This window comes from Lygodium microphyllum, chromosome 23, assembly GCF_053477565.2.
Source record: "Lygodium microphyllum isolate KBCC chromosome 23, Lygodium_microphyllum_v1.1.10, whole genome shotgun sequence".
NCBI lineage: Eukaryota > Viridiplantae > Streptophyta > Polypodiopsida > Schizaeales > Lygodiaceae > Lygodium > Lygodium microphyllum.
In genome coordinates, this window is record NC_141157.1 from 60,584,980 (window position 1) to 60,600,662 (window position 15,683).

General features: G+C 40.8%; 1 protein-coding gene across 4 annotated transcripts in view; it reads left to right on the top strand.

Moving 5' to 3' along the window:
- LOC148016240 (uncharacterized) overlaps window positions 1-15,426 on the top strand; it is a 30,518-nt gene extending 15,092 nt beyond the window's left edge. For 2 of the 4 annotated variants that reach the window (XM_087664625.1, XM_087664624.1), the window contains 2 exons: window positions 13,928-14,058; window positions 14,182-15,426. In XM_087664625.1, the coding sequence (XP_087520751.1) occupies window positions 14,193-15,236 (1,044 nt within the window). In that variant the 5' untranslated portion in view covers window positions 13,928-14,058; window positions 14,182-14,192 and the 3' untranslated portion in view covers window positions 15,237-15,426. The remainder of the gene's footprint in view (window positions 1-13,927; window positions 14,059-14,181) is intronic. The other 2 variants (XM_087664626.1, XM_087664627.1) reach the window with 2 other exon arrangements.
- Window positions 15,427-15,683: the final 257 nt, after the last annotated feature.

A 15,683-nucleotide genomic window follows, 5' to 3' on the forward strand; every position in this document is an offset into this window, starting at 1 on the left:
AGTTACTAACTCAAGCACTCATTGAAATAAAATCCCAATTAACCTTATTATTAGAAAGGGATAAAGATAAGGTAGAGACCTCAAATATTCCATCTTCATTGAAAGATCTAGATATGACTATGCGAGACTCTAGGAAACCCCACCAAAAGCTGAGGGATAACCCAATGTTAAAAGATATGAAACCCCCTCAGTTTCATGGGGAGGAAAAAGACAGAAATAAAGATACTATTTTTAATTTCCTCCAAAAATGGGAATATTTGCACAAATTAAAGAATACTCCACCACATCTCCAAGCGCTAGAGGCCAGTCTTACTTTGGGCCCGAAAGCATATAAATGGTGGAGAACTTTAAAGGAGGCAAATAAAATAGTTGAATCTTGGGCTCAATTTGAATCAGTCTTTTTGAAAGAATTCCTTCTTGAAAATGAAATGGAAAGAAATTGGGAAGATTGGGATTTTGTTAGACAAAAGGAAAGACCTTTGCTGACGTATCTCGAGGAGTATTGTGAGATAATCCTTAAATTGGAAGGAATAGATGAATTTCAAAAGACAAGAGGATTCATAAGGGGACTAGATAAGGCCTGTAAAAAGGAAGTAAAAAGGAGTTCTCCTAAGATGCTTGAAGAGGCAATTAAATTTGCATTAATCAATGAAGATAATACCCGTCCAGGTGCACTCACTAGTCTCACTGATATGGAGCCTAAGACTAGGGAATTTGAAGTCTCAAAATTTGTAGGCAAATCTAAAAGGAAAATGCCATTCCTTAAGGGTAAGAAACAACCTTTTGAAAAGAAACAATATGTAAGGCCAAAGTTAAGTCAAGATGACTTTGATAAGGCCAAAAAAGAAAGGCTGTGTTTCAACTGCCTATCTCCTAACCATGTTGCCTGGAATTGCCCTCAAAGGAAAAAGGGGGAAGATAAAGGAAAGAATAAGGACAAGGGCAAGGGAAAAGAGAAACAAATCCATGTAGTGCAGACCTTGGAATTAAAGGGGCATAAAAAGTATAAATCTTTAGAGGTTTTGCATAAGGATGTACAACACAGGTGTTGTATGTCAACTTCTATGTGGCAGCCTACCTTTTGGCGACATGATTTAGTTAGAGTGTATGGATTGATAGCGGAAAAGAGGGTTAGAGTCATGATTGATGACTCTGCCACCCACAATTTCATAAATTATGCACTTGTCAAAAAGTTGAAACTTCCCCAACAAAAGAGTGAGCATCAATATGTTGTTCGTATGATGCAAGGTCAGGATAATAAAATATGGGATACAATGGTATCCAATTTGGAAATTGAGATCCAAGGATATAAAGATAAGCTTGATTTCCAAATTATGAATATGGAAAGAGCCGATATTGCTTTAGGGAGGGAGTGGCTATGGGGATTGGAACCATCCTTAAAGCGTAGTTATCATCATAATATACTGGAATTTGAAAGGGATGGTAAGACTTTTGTGATTTAAGGTGAACATAAAGTATTTGATAACCCTTTGATGTGTGTTAAATGATGTGGATCTAGGACATGACACAAGCTATGGTGGATCAAAGATGAAGACCAAGTTCATAATGACATGGACAAGTAGAGACCAACTATTACACAAGTGAATTAGGTTCCAAGATAGATTAGCTTGGACTCATAAGCACAATCTTGTATAGAATTGACAATGACAAGACACTTAACTGAAAGTACCAAGCATCATGATATTGTGTTCATTTCATAGTCAAGTACAATGCTTTATAGGCTTTGAGTTGTTCCACTCTCCTCACTGTGCATATGGGATTCAGGACAGCTCCTCTTGGAGCATACATCATTTGTCTATTTCTCAACACCCCCCCTCAAATGATGAGTCCCTACACTTGCTGGCTTTTGCCCCCCCTTCATGATAACATGGCCCGGAAGACTAGCTCATAGGCAGCCTAGTCAAGTTAAAGCTTGAGACTTTACATCTTGGCAAGGGTTGTACAAATCAAATTCACTAAGGAAAAGAAAGATCCACTGTGGGAAAAACATATAAAAGATACAATGAAAGTTCTTCAAAACAATCTGTCAGAGTTGTTGATGGTAGTGGAAGCATATTCTTCTTCTTCTTCTCTTTCTTCCATGTATTGGTTTTGGTGATGATGACTTTGCAATTGTTGGGCTTTCTTCTTGTGGAAACATTCACTGGCTACATGGCCAGTCTTACCACAATAGTGACATGTAATCCGATCCTTGTTATTGTTGTTGATGAATCCTCGACCTCTTCCTTTAGGTCCAGCAGCTCCTTTGGTGTACAAAAGATTTTCCCTAGATGATGAGACATTGTCTTTCGCATTCTTGGTTTTTACTTTGCCTTCTTCATCGAGTAGTGAGTGCTCAATATCTTTAAGTGTGAGGCTTGGAATATTACTCAAAGTGGACACAAGATTTTCATATGGATCCTTGTTTACACTTGCAAGCAGTACGGCTATTGCTTCATCTTCCTCAATATTCTTTTTAAGAGATGCAAGTTGAGTTTTTAAACTCTTAAACTTATTAATGTGTATGGTCATAGAAGCACTGTCTTTAATATCCAGTTTATAAAACTGCATGAGAAGTTTTACCTTTGAATTCTTTGCTTGAGTACCAAACATTTTATCAAGTTCCTCCCAGGAGCAGTTCTAGCATTTCTAATGCCAGATATATGATGTAACACGTCGTCACTTAGTCCCTAGGCAATGATGCCTAGTGCCTTATTATTCGTCTTCTTCCATTCTTTGGATTTGAACTGTTTTTCTTCAACGAACCCATCTTCATCATCTTCCTTCTTGTTATCTGCATCATCTTCAAACAGGTCCCACAAGTCTTTCCGCATTAGGTGATACATGGTCTTTTCCTTCCAGGCTTGGAAGCCTTCTCCATTGAACTTTGCTATTTGCTCAAGCTCTGCCATGTTGCTAATCTTTAGTTAACCAGCAAAAAATTGTATTTTAATGTGTTAAGAGACACAAGAGAATCAGTGTCAAATTGACACTAGTTGAGTGTTAATGGATACTAGTCGGTACTTGATTTGCTTCCTCTCAGGAACTTCGTGGGTGGCTTCTGAGCTTCCTTGGATACTTCCAGACTAGTAATGAGCTTCAGAGAGTATTCCTCAGTGATCAAAATCAGTGTTGATGATGGTAATGAGAAAAAGAACAAGGTTACCAAGCTTTTCAAATTTCTGGATATGGCTTCCTCTAGGGTTTTAGATAGCCGACTGTTCTTTAAGTTTGTGCAGCTCAACGAGTTGACCATTGCCTAAGATATTGCATGGGGAGTAGGCTTGCATAGTGAGCTTCAAAAGCCCTATGCTCACAGGGTCGATTGCAAACCATACGATTGGCGTCAGCAGTACGACCGTGGACAGGCTGGATAGCGTGTTTCGATTTCTGTAATGCTGGAGCTGGGAAGCAGTAATGTCATCGATTGAGGTGCTAGGATGAAGCGTCTTGAGCAAGGGAAGATACCTCCAGAAGGAATCACTTGAAGATATGGCTCGTAGAGAGAGATCCAAGAGCTCCAAGGTGGGTAGGTGCAGTCTGGCTATGGCTGCCACAAGGTCCAACTGAGATTTGAAGTTGAAACTGGAGATATGAGCTGAATGTGGGCTGGTTAGAGATTACCAGAGGTGAAGGGAGACTAGAGATTCAGAGTATGAGCTGTGCCATGCCCAACTGGGCTCTGATACCATGGTAAATGATGCGGATCTAGGACAATGACACAAGCTATGGTGGATCAAAGATGAAGACCAAGTTCATAATGACATGGACAAGTAGAGACCAACTATTACACAAGTGAATTAGGTTCCAAGATAGATTAGCTTGGACTCATAAACACAATCTTGTGTAGAATTGACAATGACAAGACACTTAACTGAAAGTACCAAGCATCATGATATTGTGTTCATTTCATAGTCAAGTACAATGCTTTATAGGCTTTGAGTTGTTCCACTCTCCTCACTGTGCATATGGGATTCAGGACAGCTCCTCTTGGAGCATACATCATTTGTCTATTTCTCAACAATGTGTTCCCTTGAAGTTCAGAAGTTGATAAAGAAGGAAGCTTGTGAGGTATATATGTTATGGTCTCTTCCAGTACAGAACACTTTTACTTTTTGTAATATTAAGCAACAATTTTCTTATGTTTGTGAGTTGAATGTAAATAATGAATTAAGTGGTTTGTTAGATAAATTTAAAGATGTGTTTCCTTTTGATTTACCAAGTGGCCTTCCACCAGATAGGGGTGATGTAAATCACCCAATTGATATAGATAGGGATACACACCCTCTTTCTAAACCACCTTATAAGCTAAGTGAAACACAACACCAAGAAGTCGAAAGACAAATTAAGGATTACCTTGATAAAGGGTTTATACAACCTAGCAATTTACCTTAGGCTTCGCCAATTTTATTGGTGAATAAAAAAGATAGTTCTATGCGACTTTGTGTTGATTATAGAGCACTTAATAAAATAACGGTGAAGAATAAATTTCCTATGCCTAGAAAGGAAGATCTTTTTGATCAATTACAAGAAGCAAAATTTTTCACAAAGATTGATTTAAGATCAGGCTATCACCAAGTAAGAATTAAGGCCCAAGATGTTCCTAAGACTGCATTTCGTACTAGATATGTGCATTATGATTTTTTGGTGATGCCTTTTGGCCTCACTAATGCACCGGCTACTTTTATGAAGCTGATGAATAGTGTGTTACGGCCCTATCCAGGACACTTTGTAGTAGTCTTCTTGGATGATATCTTGATCTTTAGTAAATCAGGAGAAGAACATTTGGAACACTTACGGTTAGTATTCCAATTGTTAAGAACCCATTCCCTTTATGCGAAGAAAACTAAATGTGAATTCTTCGCATAAGAGGTCAAATATTTGGGGCATATTATCTCGAAAGAGGGAATCAAGATGGATCCAGAAAAAGTAAGGGCAATTATTGAATGGCCATCTCCAAGGAACCTGGAAGAGTTGCAGATCTTCTTAGGTTTATTTGGATTTTATCGTAGATTCATTCGAGATTATGCCAAGATAGCTGTTTGAATGACGGACCAACTTAAAGGGAAAGGGAAGAGTTTTAATTGGGGAATAGACCAAAATGAAAATTTTCAAAAACTTAAGGTAGCTATTGCTACAGCTCCAGTACTATTAATTGTGGATCCCAATAAACCATTCGTGGTTGAAGCTGAAGCCAGTAATAGGGCAGTAGGCGCGGTCTTATTACAAGAAGGTCGACTAGTCGCTTTTGAAAGCAAGAAATTAGACCGTACAAAACGGAATATTCAGTTTATGAGAGGGAGCTATATGCAATAGTACATGCAATGAAGAAATGGAGGCACTATTTGTATGGTGCCAAACTTTTGATTTTGTCGGATCATGAAAGCATTAAGTGGCTTAATGACCAACCGGATCTACAAGGGCGTAAAGCCAGATGGGCCGAACACCTCCAAGAGTTCGACTATGAGATAAGGTATAGAAAAGGAAAGTATAATATAGTGGTTGATGCAGTCAGTAGAATGCCCATCATAAATGAATCGAGTTTTATTCAGTTCACTTCCGATTTACTTGAATCCTTAAAAGGGAAATGCCAGGTTGAACCGGCATATTCCAACATATGGGAAGCAATAGAAAATGGGGATCCAAATGGAAAAGCCTTCATTGAGGAAGGAACATCTGAGGATGTTCAACAAGGAAATGGAGTTTCAGGGGTTGCTCAAATGGGATTCAAGTGGAAGAATTTTACCATTGATAATGGTTATTTACCCTACAAGGGTAGGGCATGTGTCCCGAAAGATGAAGAAATAAGGTGCCAGATACTCTTTGAGTGTCATGATACCCCTAGTGCGGGACATCTAGGAGTTAATAAGACTCATAGTCTTATTAAAAGGCAGTTCTATTGGCCTGGAATGAATAAGGACATCCTTGACTATGTGGTCAAATGTAATAAATGCCAGATTAATAAAGCTAAAAGATTGAAAATAGGAGGACTTCTCCACCCATTAGAGATTCATTCGGAAAAATGGGAGAGTATCTCCATGGACTTTACTGTCGCGTTACCCAGGACACAGAGGGGGACACGACTCTGTGTGGGTGATAATGGACAGGTTAACCAAAATGGCTAAGTTTATTTCAACTTCAACTGATGTTAAAACACCAGAATTGGCTAGATTGTTCATAGAGAACATATACTGACTGTATGGCCTTTCGGTAAATATAGTTTCTGATCGGGATAGAAAATTTGATGGTCAATTTTGGCGTGCTGTATTTAGGAAATTGGATACTAAACTTAGCATGAGCACAACGGAGCACCCGCAAACAGATGGGCAAACTGAAAGGGTTAACCAAATCCTTGAAGATATGTTGAGAGCATATGTAAGTAAAAGGCAAACTAATTAGGAAGAGTATTTACTGATAGCAGAGTTTGCATATAATAGTGCCAAGCACTCTTCCACTGGATATAGTCCGTTTATGCTAATGTATGGGTTTCAGCCAAGAGCTCCTCATGCAGTAAAATTGCACAAGGAAAAGGTTCAGGCAACAAAGGATTTTCTGGAGGATATGAATAGTATGTTAAAATTTGCTCAAGAAAATATTAAGAAAGCTCAAAATTGAGCTAGAGCTTATGTAGATCCTCACTGAAGAGACATCTTCTTTGAAGAAGGGGAATTGGTCTATCTTAAGGTGCCTGAACAAACTAAAACCATGAAACGGGATGATGCCCAAAGCTATCACCCAGGTATTTTGGTCCTTTCACAATACTTAAAAGGGTGGGCGAACAGGCTTACAAGCTCCAACTACTTGCTGGTAGTAAAACACATCTAATTTTCCATGTAAGCAAGCTAAGAAAGAAGCTGGGTGATATAGATAATCTAATCTTAAATGATAACATTGAGGAGCTAATAGGTGACCAATCTATTCCACACGAACCAGAAATAATTTTAAGTGTTCGTAATTGACGAACGAGGAATACTATTTATCAAGAATATCTGGTAAAATGGAAAGATTGTTTAGAAGAAAGCTCAACATGGAAGCGAGTAAGTACCTTAGGGAAAAGGTTTCCCAATTTACAGTTGGACCTCCCAAGCATCGTTTTCGAGGACGAAACCGATTCTTAAGGGGGAGGAAATGTTACATTAATAAATGTAACATATGGGGAGACAAGCGCGAGGGATGACCGCCCGGGGGCTTTGGGCGCCCGTACGGGGTTAGGGGGGGAGCTTAGGAAGTAAGTGAGTAATACTAAAATAGTAGAACTCACCAGGTAATGATAGATGGCAGATGGGTCATGATGGGGTGTGATGACACCAAAAGAAGCATAAAAACAAGGCACAAAAATGTCCATGCAAATATCATAATTTCATCTTTTGTAAAAAAGATAACAAGTACATTGTTACAAAATCACTAAAATACACACCTATATGAGGGGGCCACATCCACATCCACACACACATACATTCATCATAAATAAATGATATACACAAAAGTGTTACGTGCATGCATTTGTGAAGGGTCGGAATACTCAAAATTAAAGGCCAAAGGTCTTATAATATCAAATGTATCAAAGTTTCAAAGAAATAATAAAATACGAAGGGGTGTGCTTTTTGGGGAAGAGGTGGGGTGGAGTGCACGAGTGGTTATGTGCCTCTTTCCCGTCCCTCTCTTGTCCAATGGCACATTCTCGTTTTTAGTGGTGCAAAAAGTTGTTCTCTCTCCTCTCTCCTCTGTCTTTTGTGCAGAAATTCTTCTTTTCCCTTTTGTTCTTGTATAATGGTTGAAGCTATGGATGAAGACGATGAAGATAACGAATCAGTTCATTATTAAGTGGAAGATTTATGGTTTCTTTTTAGTTTTGAGATTAATGGCTCAGCCATGTGCATAGATTTTGCATGCTTCTACCTTGGTTTCATGTTTATTTCTTGCCGTGGGAGGGTTGCTGTCAGGGTGGCATTGGGAGAACTTCCTAAGTGTGGTCGGGAGGAGAGAGAGAGAGGTCCCTTGAGTTTGTTTTTCCGTAACAGAGTTGTTCATCAGCAGAAGACAAATCTGATACAAGCGATATACTTACTCAGAGCCATCTAATACTCTTTGTGTCTTTCATGGCCACTCGTACCTTTGGGACTCCTGCAGTTGTCACTGCATTCGCGAAGGAGGCAGGAAGAATTGTACTGAAGAGCCTTCCACAGTCTTCCACTAATACTCTACGGCCAGTCCAGGGAAAAGTAAGGTGATTGGGTGTCTGAGAAATCTGTTGTGGAGCGCAAATGTCTCCATTGTGAAGTTGCTAAACCAGGGAACCATGTAGATGACCCCCTTCGTGGAGGCATAGGGCGAGCTCTCCACTAACTCACGAGCTGGATCTGTAGAGGTGAGTCGAACCATGAAGATCCCTTGGCCCATGAGGATTGCCTCCACGATCTGTGCTGTGTCAATGCGCAGCGTGGAGTGGAGCTAATCCCGCAGTTAGGCCCTTGATAGGGAGTGTCCAACAACCTAACCAAAGATCGTTGTTTCTTTCAACTCTTGCTCTGTGGCACGGATGACGAAGAGCTTTTCCTCAGAGAGGATGATACGCAAGGTGTTTGACTGGGGGGCACTCGCAGAATGCGTTGACGTCTGACCAGAGGTTTCCATTGCGCATCCCTGCTGGGAACCTACCTATCACACTGCTATGCAACCAGGGGGGAGTTGTTGCAGGGAGAGGGAGCAACTGGAGGTTGGGGGGGGGAGGGGATATTTGCTATTTTCAAAACGGTGGGCTGCAGGTGATGGAGACAGCGCCATAGGTGGGGGAGGGGGGGGATGTAGGCAATGGCGACAATGCCACAGGCGGGGGCGACGAGGCGAGGGCCGACGGGCTGTATGCGGGGGCACAGGCAGGCTATATGTGGGGGACAATGGTGGTAGGCAGGGAGGGACAAGCGAGGGGGGGGCGACGGCCACGGGCACAGTCGAGGGGGGACGACCACAGGCGGGGCCACAGATGGGCCATAGGCGACGGGTGAGGACAAGCGGGATGGGCATGAGGAGTCAGTCGAGGGTGACAGCCACAAACATAGGCGGGGGGGACGACCACAAGCGGGGCCATGGATGGGCCACAAGCGACGGGCGAGGACAAGCGGGGCGGGCGTGAGGAGTCAGTCGAGGGCGGGAGAGCAGGCACACATGACGGGTAGATAAATCAATACCTGTGTTCTTCCTCGTGCTTACATGCAAGATGCCTCAAACCTTGTTGAAAATTTCCAGCTAGTATAAACATTAGAGAATAGTGAGGCTTAGCTTGGAATTGTTGCTAGAAACCCATTGGATGCATCCATAACTTATGTTTCTCTATTGTTTAGACTCCACAATCATAGTAAAGCATATTTTGAGCATAAACCATGGCTGAAATTTAACATGCTATTGTATCCTAGGGCCAAAATTGACACCAATTGACCACTAAAACCCAGGTTGTATAACTTATCACAACTTTTGCCTTCGACACCCACTGCATCCTTCGGGATCCTTAGCCTGTAACCATGAAATAAGTGCCACGTGCATTACATGTGCTAAATAACCTTACATATTTGATTAATATCTTAATGAAATCTTATTGGCTAGAGTAGAGCATCTCAAATATTCACGTCCCCATGACAATAGGTATTGGAGGCTCCTTAGCCTTCCTAACAAGATGAGCAGCCTTGTGTGATCTCTTGGTGGTTGATATGGGATTTTGGAATTACCTCTTATTCGGGGTTATTGGAGGTCTGTCGTCGCTCCGCCACGTTATAGCAGAGGCATAGGCACTCACATGTGTGAAATATGCCTTGTGACTTGGGTCTTGGAGAATTAGGAGCTTTCCTAGTACCACCTTTGAGGAGGCTCTTGCACAGGATAGTTGGCATTGAGCTATGTAGGATGAGCTTGATTTCATCTAGCTGAATGAGACATGGAAATTAGTTCTGTGTCCACAAAGTTTAGTTTAGTTAGTTTTTTTCAAGATCTCAATACGTTGGTGCATGTGGCTATAGAACCAAATGGATTTGGTAGAACTGATGTTGGCAATCGTGCTACTCATTTTTCAAAATAGTTGTTACGGGATCAATGAGCTAGCTTATAGCTATCCAAAGGATTTGAAAGGAGGTAGACCTTTGGTGTCATCCTAGGGAAAGCCTACTAAATGTAGTTCTAAAACAATAGTGAGGAAGTGTAGAATTAGTTTATGACTGCATGGAAAAGCCTTTTTATTGATGCATACTTATTAAGAAAAAAGGTTTAGTCTCAAGCCAAAAAAGATTGTTATCAATTCAAGTTTTATCTTTCACTTTAGCATAAAAAATTAACGATTCATGCTAGGTACAACTTAGGCTTGAATTGTAGTATTTCATATTTAGCTCCGAAGGTGACAAGTTATTGGTGTGAAGGTGGTCTATGAGACCAAAGACTTGTGTGATGTTACTTTGACAAGCATAAGGTAAGGCTTATTGCCCAGGCTTTCATTTAGAACGTTAATTTGGATTACTTGGAGACCTTTGCTACGACTGCTTGAATGTGTGCCATCTGGACTGTTCTTGTTTTTGTTGCCAATCACCACTAGTTTGTGTTCCTAAATGATATTTCTTAGGACATCTATATGGACGAGCCTCTAGGTTTTAGTGTGCTTTGTAAGGAGGATCACATGTATCGCTTGCATAAGGCCCTCTATGGCTTGAAGCAAGCTTCAAGAGGTTGGTATGGCTTTGCCATTGGGATCATGACCCAAGAACAGCCATTGTCTTGCGAAGGAGTGGTTGGACGAGCAAACGGCGTCCAACAATCACTCTCTCTCTCTCTCTCTCTCAGTGGAATGGATTGTAGAACCGTGGGTTATCATGGGGGCAACCACTGAACCCTAAAAGCAGTAGAAGAAACCTTTGCAGCGCATTGTGATGGTCTCAGGGAGGTCGAGATACCAACATAGTTGCCAAGAAACTCATTTCATAAGGTTAGGAAACATGTTTCATATCTAGGCGTTTCATATACATATGAAAGGCCTATTTTAAACTTTCACAAATGCCATACCCTAAATGTCTTGGGACTTTTCTAATAATCGTTTATCATGGATTTACTTCACACATTGATATGGATATTGGCATTGATTGTCGGAGTTTTTTTTGAGTTATTATCCATGATGATTGCATTTATTGATGGCTCCTTTTACAACTAAAGTTGATGTTGGGCATGGATAGTGGACCATCATGCATGCAAATATTGATGCTACATTGAATGTTCATTTGCATTAAATAGAATAATGAATTATATCAAGCCGTGTTTTCTACGGCACACGAGTCATATAGTATGTGTATAAAACTTTAATATTTTTTTATATCTCAAATGAAACCTGCTTCTAACATTTTACGTGACTCGTATGAAACTTGTTTCATACCTCCCATTTCAAAAACCCTTCGTAACTATGGGTACTAGGTGATCCTCCTTTGGCTTGAAAGGGCTTAGTACACATTAGATGCATCTTATTGCCTTGAGTGTAAAAAGTTGAAAGCCGGTGCAGAATAAACTCTGTGGTCAAGAAGAGAGAGGTGGTATAGCAAGTGTTGAGGGGTAGACGCATATACTCAGGTGGTGTAGGGAGCAAAGGTTAATGTTGGCAAGCATCGGTGGGTGGTCCGGTGATGCCGCAATGGGAGCATCTAGTGGTCTGTCCATTTGCATGTGGAGAAGTCATAGCACTAGAGTGTCAACTTGTAAAAGGGAGGGTGCGAGGGAGAGGAAGAGAAGAGTATCTCTCTCTCTCGGTGATGCAGCAGAAATGAAGGGGGAAATTAGTAGATGATGTTGAACTTGCAACCTATCTTTGCCTTCTGATGAATAGGATCTTTGGCTCTCTAAGCTCGTGCGCTTTGATACCATGTTAGAATAATAGGTATGCTATGATACCATGTTAGAATATGTGACAAAGCAAAGAGACAGTGGGTTTTGCAGGGAGAAACACAGTGTACGGCAAACATTGAGAGAGAGGAGTGTCAGAATGAGGGAAGAAGAGAGGTGGAGAATGACTTAAGGGGTGAAATAAATGAGGGGAGAGGTGGCCTATATAGGCCTTAGCTATCTAGAGTGCGCACTGTGTGGCCGACCACTGAAAAATGCCCAGAATGAGGACACTAGCCCTTTTTGGGGTTGTCAGTGCAAAACCCTAACTGAAGTGAATAAACCGAAGAAGTGATTTCGCAATAGTGTGTTGTGATCATCCTTTACGTGGATGATCTTATTTTGATAGGGCAGCCATATTGAGGAGGTTGAGCGTATGCTACATTCAATTGTGAGGCTGAGTACAAGGCAGAATCACAACTATTGTGGAGTAAGGACATTTATAGCTAGTGCTTTGGTAGTTTCACGGAATCCCACTTATGGAGGTACATTACCATTATGTCATGGAGAGGCTAAATGCAGGCAAGCTAGCCTTGACTTGGTTATCACACATGATAATGTTGCAAATCTTTTTATGAAGGCTCTTTTGAAAGAGAAGTTAAAAGTCTGCTCCATAGCTTTAGGCTTGATTGTTGTTGAGGATGGAGCTGCTGTTTCATGCATCATTCAATCATTCATTCTAGAGGGGATTGTTACAATAGCATATGTCTCTTTAATCATTTTGATTTGAATAGGCTCTAGGACATGAACAATTTTAATATTTAGGCTGGGAAGGGTTTGTCTCATGTGACCACCTTCTTAGGCGTTGATGCTTTGGTACTTCCCATTTTTTAATGAGACCAATTTGCATGACATTGCATCTTTCCAGAAAAACCCTATCTGGCAAGATAACAGTTCTATACAGAAAGCTTTGAATCACATCAAATCAGCAGTGAGCATGCCCAGCCTGGGACAGCTCCGTGTTGATTAGATCAGCCTTTGCTTAGTGTCAGATGGCTCCACCCCAATCTGATCAGCCTCCACCCACCCTTAGACAGTCATTGCCCAGCACTAGACAACATCATCCAGCATTGGACAGCTCCATCCAGCCTTGGAACAGCCACGCCTTGTCCAAGACAGAGCAGCCTGGATCATATTCAGGTTTGCTAGCAAAGGAAACTCCATGATCAGCAACTAGAAGGTGATTAATAATCCAACACAGCCACGACTTGTCCAGTTTAAGGCACATGATGATGAAAAGCTACATTTCGTGCCTCTGTGTTCTCCAGGCCCCAGCTTTTCCCTGCATTTTATCAGCTTTTCACAATAATAATTCTTTTATCAGCTTTTAACAATAATAATTTAGTTAAATATTATGATTCAATTATTCAGCCTTTAATTCAATAAATATAGGTGTCTGAGCTGAAAACTTTGGTCCATACCCAAATTCAATAAATTAACTGAAACTTTAATTAAGGTTCATTCCAATTAAATTAATTGATGTGTAAGTTGCTTGCACATTAATTAATTCCTTTTTAACTCACCAATCCTACATTACTGATGGACCTGCCCATGCCCAGCACAAGTCATGCAATGTCATGGACCTGGCAAAGAGAGTTCCAAAGACAAATCATGTCCCCGTGACACATATTTAGAGTTACACATACGTGTGTTCAAAATCAATTAACAGGGAAAAATGTTTGTTGTTACACTAGTAAAATAGGTTTTGATTACAATTATAGGAGTGATGAATTCTGAGATATACTGTCTTTAATAATTGAAACTTAGTTTTTTATGGCACTCTTTTTTCTCCTTTCACTGTGTATCAAGAATTTTCTGCTATCTTGTTATTCTTTTTTCTATGTCTTAAATGGAATGTTGGCCTATGTATTTGCCACACCGTATCTTGTTAAATGTTCAGGTTGATTTTGCTTGTTCATATTACTTGCTTATTGATTCTGGTCAGGCTGTGAAATTTGACAGGCATAATGTCTGTACCAAAGTATTATGTATTTATGTATGGTCTCTCTTTCCTTTGTGACAGTTAAAGAGTTAAACAGCTACAACTCAACTGCATTCTCAGTTTGGTGCAGAGGCAAGAGTTTAGCTACACAGGACTCAATACTCAATTTTCTTGTGGATTTTTTGCTTCAGAATCACCAGCTCATCATTAAGGTAATTGCTAGTGTTGTTGAAAACTGTGTAGAAAATCCTAGTTTCTATTTTTGCAAGATTTAAGAGTGCCCATGCAGTGTTTTGTTTCACATAGATGTCTCACTTTTCATGTTATATGTGCAGTTTTCTCAATAATGCCTAAAGATGAAAGTCAGCATGCTTCTTGGTCCCACAAGGCTAGAGATAATTCCTACAAGCCATACACAAATCATGGAAAAAGGCCTTCAGATTCTCATGGCAACAGCTTTGCTGATGATAACTGGGAAGATGTGAGGTGTCCTATCTGTATGGAGACTCCTCATAATGCTGTTCTTCTAAGATGTAGCTCTCATCATAAGGGCTGTCGTCCTTACATGTGTGATTCAAGCTACCGCCATTCGAATTGCCTTGATCAGTATTGTAAGGCTCAGATTGCAGCTGAAAAGGCTAAGCAAGATGTTGCAGCAGCCGAAGCTGCTCCAGTGTCTAGTTCCGGTGAAGGTGGGCCTGAATTGTCACTAGTGCTGAGTGATGGAGGATGCAAAGTTCAAGAAAGTTCTGGTGAGAGCTCACAGATGGAAACTGCTTTGCTTCGCGGTGGTGACTTGTTAGGTTTGATTTGCCCCCTTTGTAGGGGTCAAGTAAAGGGCTGGGAAGTAGTCAAGGCTGCTCGTCTCTGTTTGAATAAAAAGGCTAGGATTTGTGCACAAGAGGCTTGCTCATTTGTGGGCTCATACGAAGAGCTTCGTAGCCATGCAAGGCAAGATCATCCTGCTGCCCGGCCCACTGAAATTGATGCATGCCGTCAGCGTGATTGGACACGCTTAGAGTGGCAGCGAGATTTAGGCGATGTACTCAGTACTATCCGATCAGGTGCCTCATTAATGGAGGATTACCTTTTGGATCATGATAGTTTCGACAGTGATATCTCCAGCGATGAAGGGCATTTATTAACTGTATTTCTGTTGTTTCAAATGTTTGGACCTGCAAGTAGTTTTCTCGGAGGAAGGTTATTTCCTGCTCTCAGAGCAGCGAGAACATACAGGAGAACAGCTAGCACAAGGCAGGGACTATGGGGCGAGATCTTGCAACAGAGTCTGAACAGTGAAGGCAACGTGTCACCCGACGACTCATCAACAAGAGAACCTGTCATGAGGTCTTCATCCTTGAGGCATCAAAGAAATCAACACAGGTTCTAGGGCATGTTAGCTGACATACTATAGAAGTTTATACGTTGAGCGGAATGAAATGACACAAAAAAAAAGTCAAATCCTCAAAAATGATGGACCAAATATATCTTTAATGCCAATTTGTAGGCTATGAATATTCTGTTCAAACTACACCTTTTTATGGTATTTGTAATATAAAAAGCTTAAAACTTGCTGTTCATACCTTTGATTTAATGAATATTTTGTTGCCTAATGTTGTCGTCTTTTCTGCTTGCTCATTTCCAATCTGGCAAGAGTTTCTTCAGTTCTGCAAGATAGATGATTATGATTATTTAACTTTGGATACATAATTCTAAACCTGAGCAGAGGCCTGCACTGATGCTCTGCGTGGGGTATGTGAGATAGAAGAAGCTTGTATGCCATGGTTCTAAACTTGAATTAAACCCTAAGAAATGTCCTAGTTTGCGTTGCTTTGCT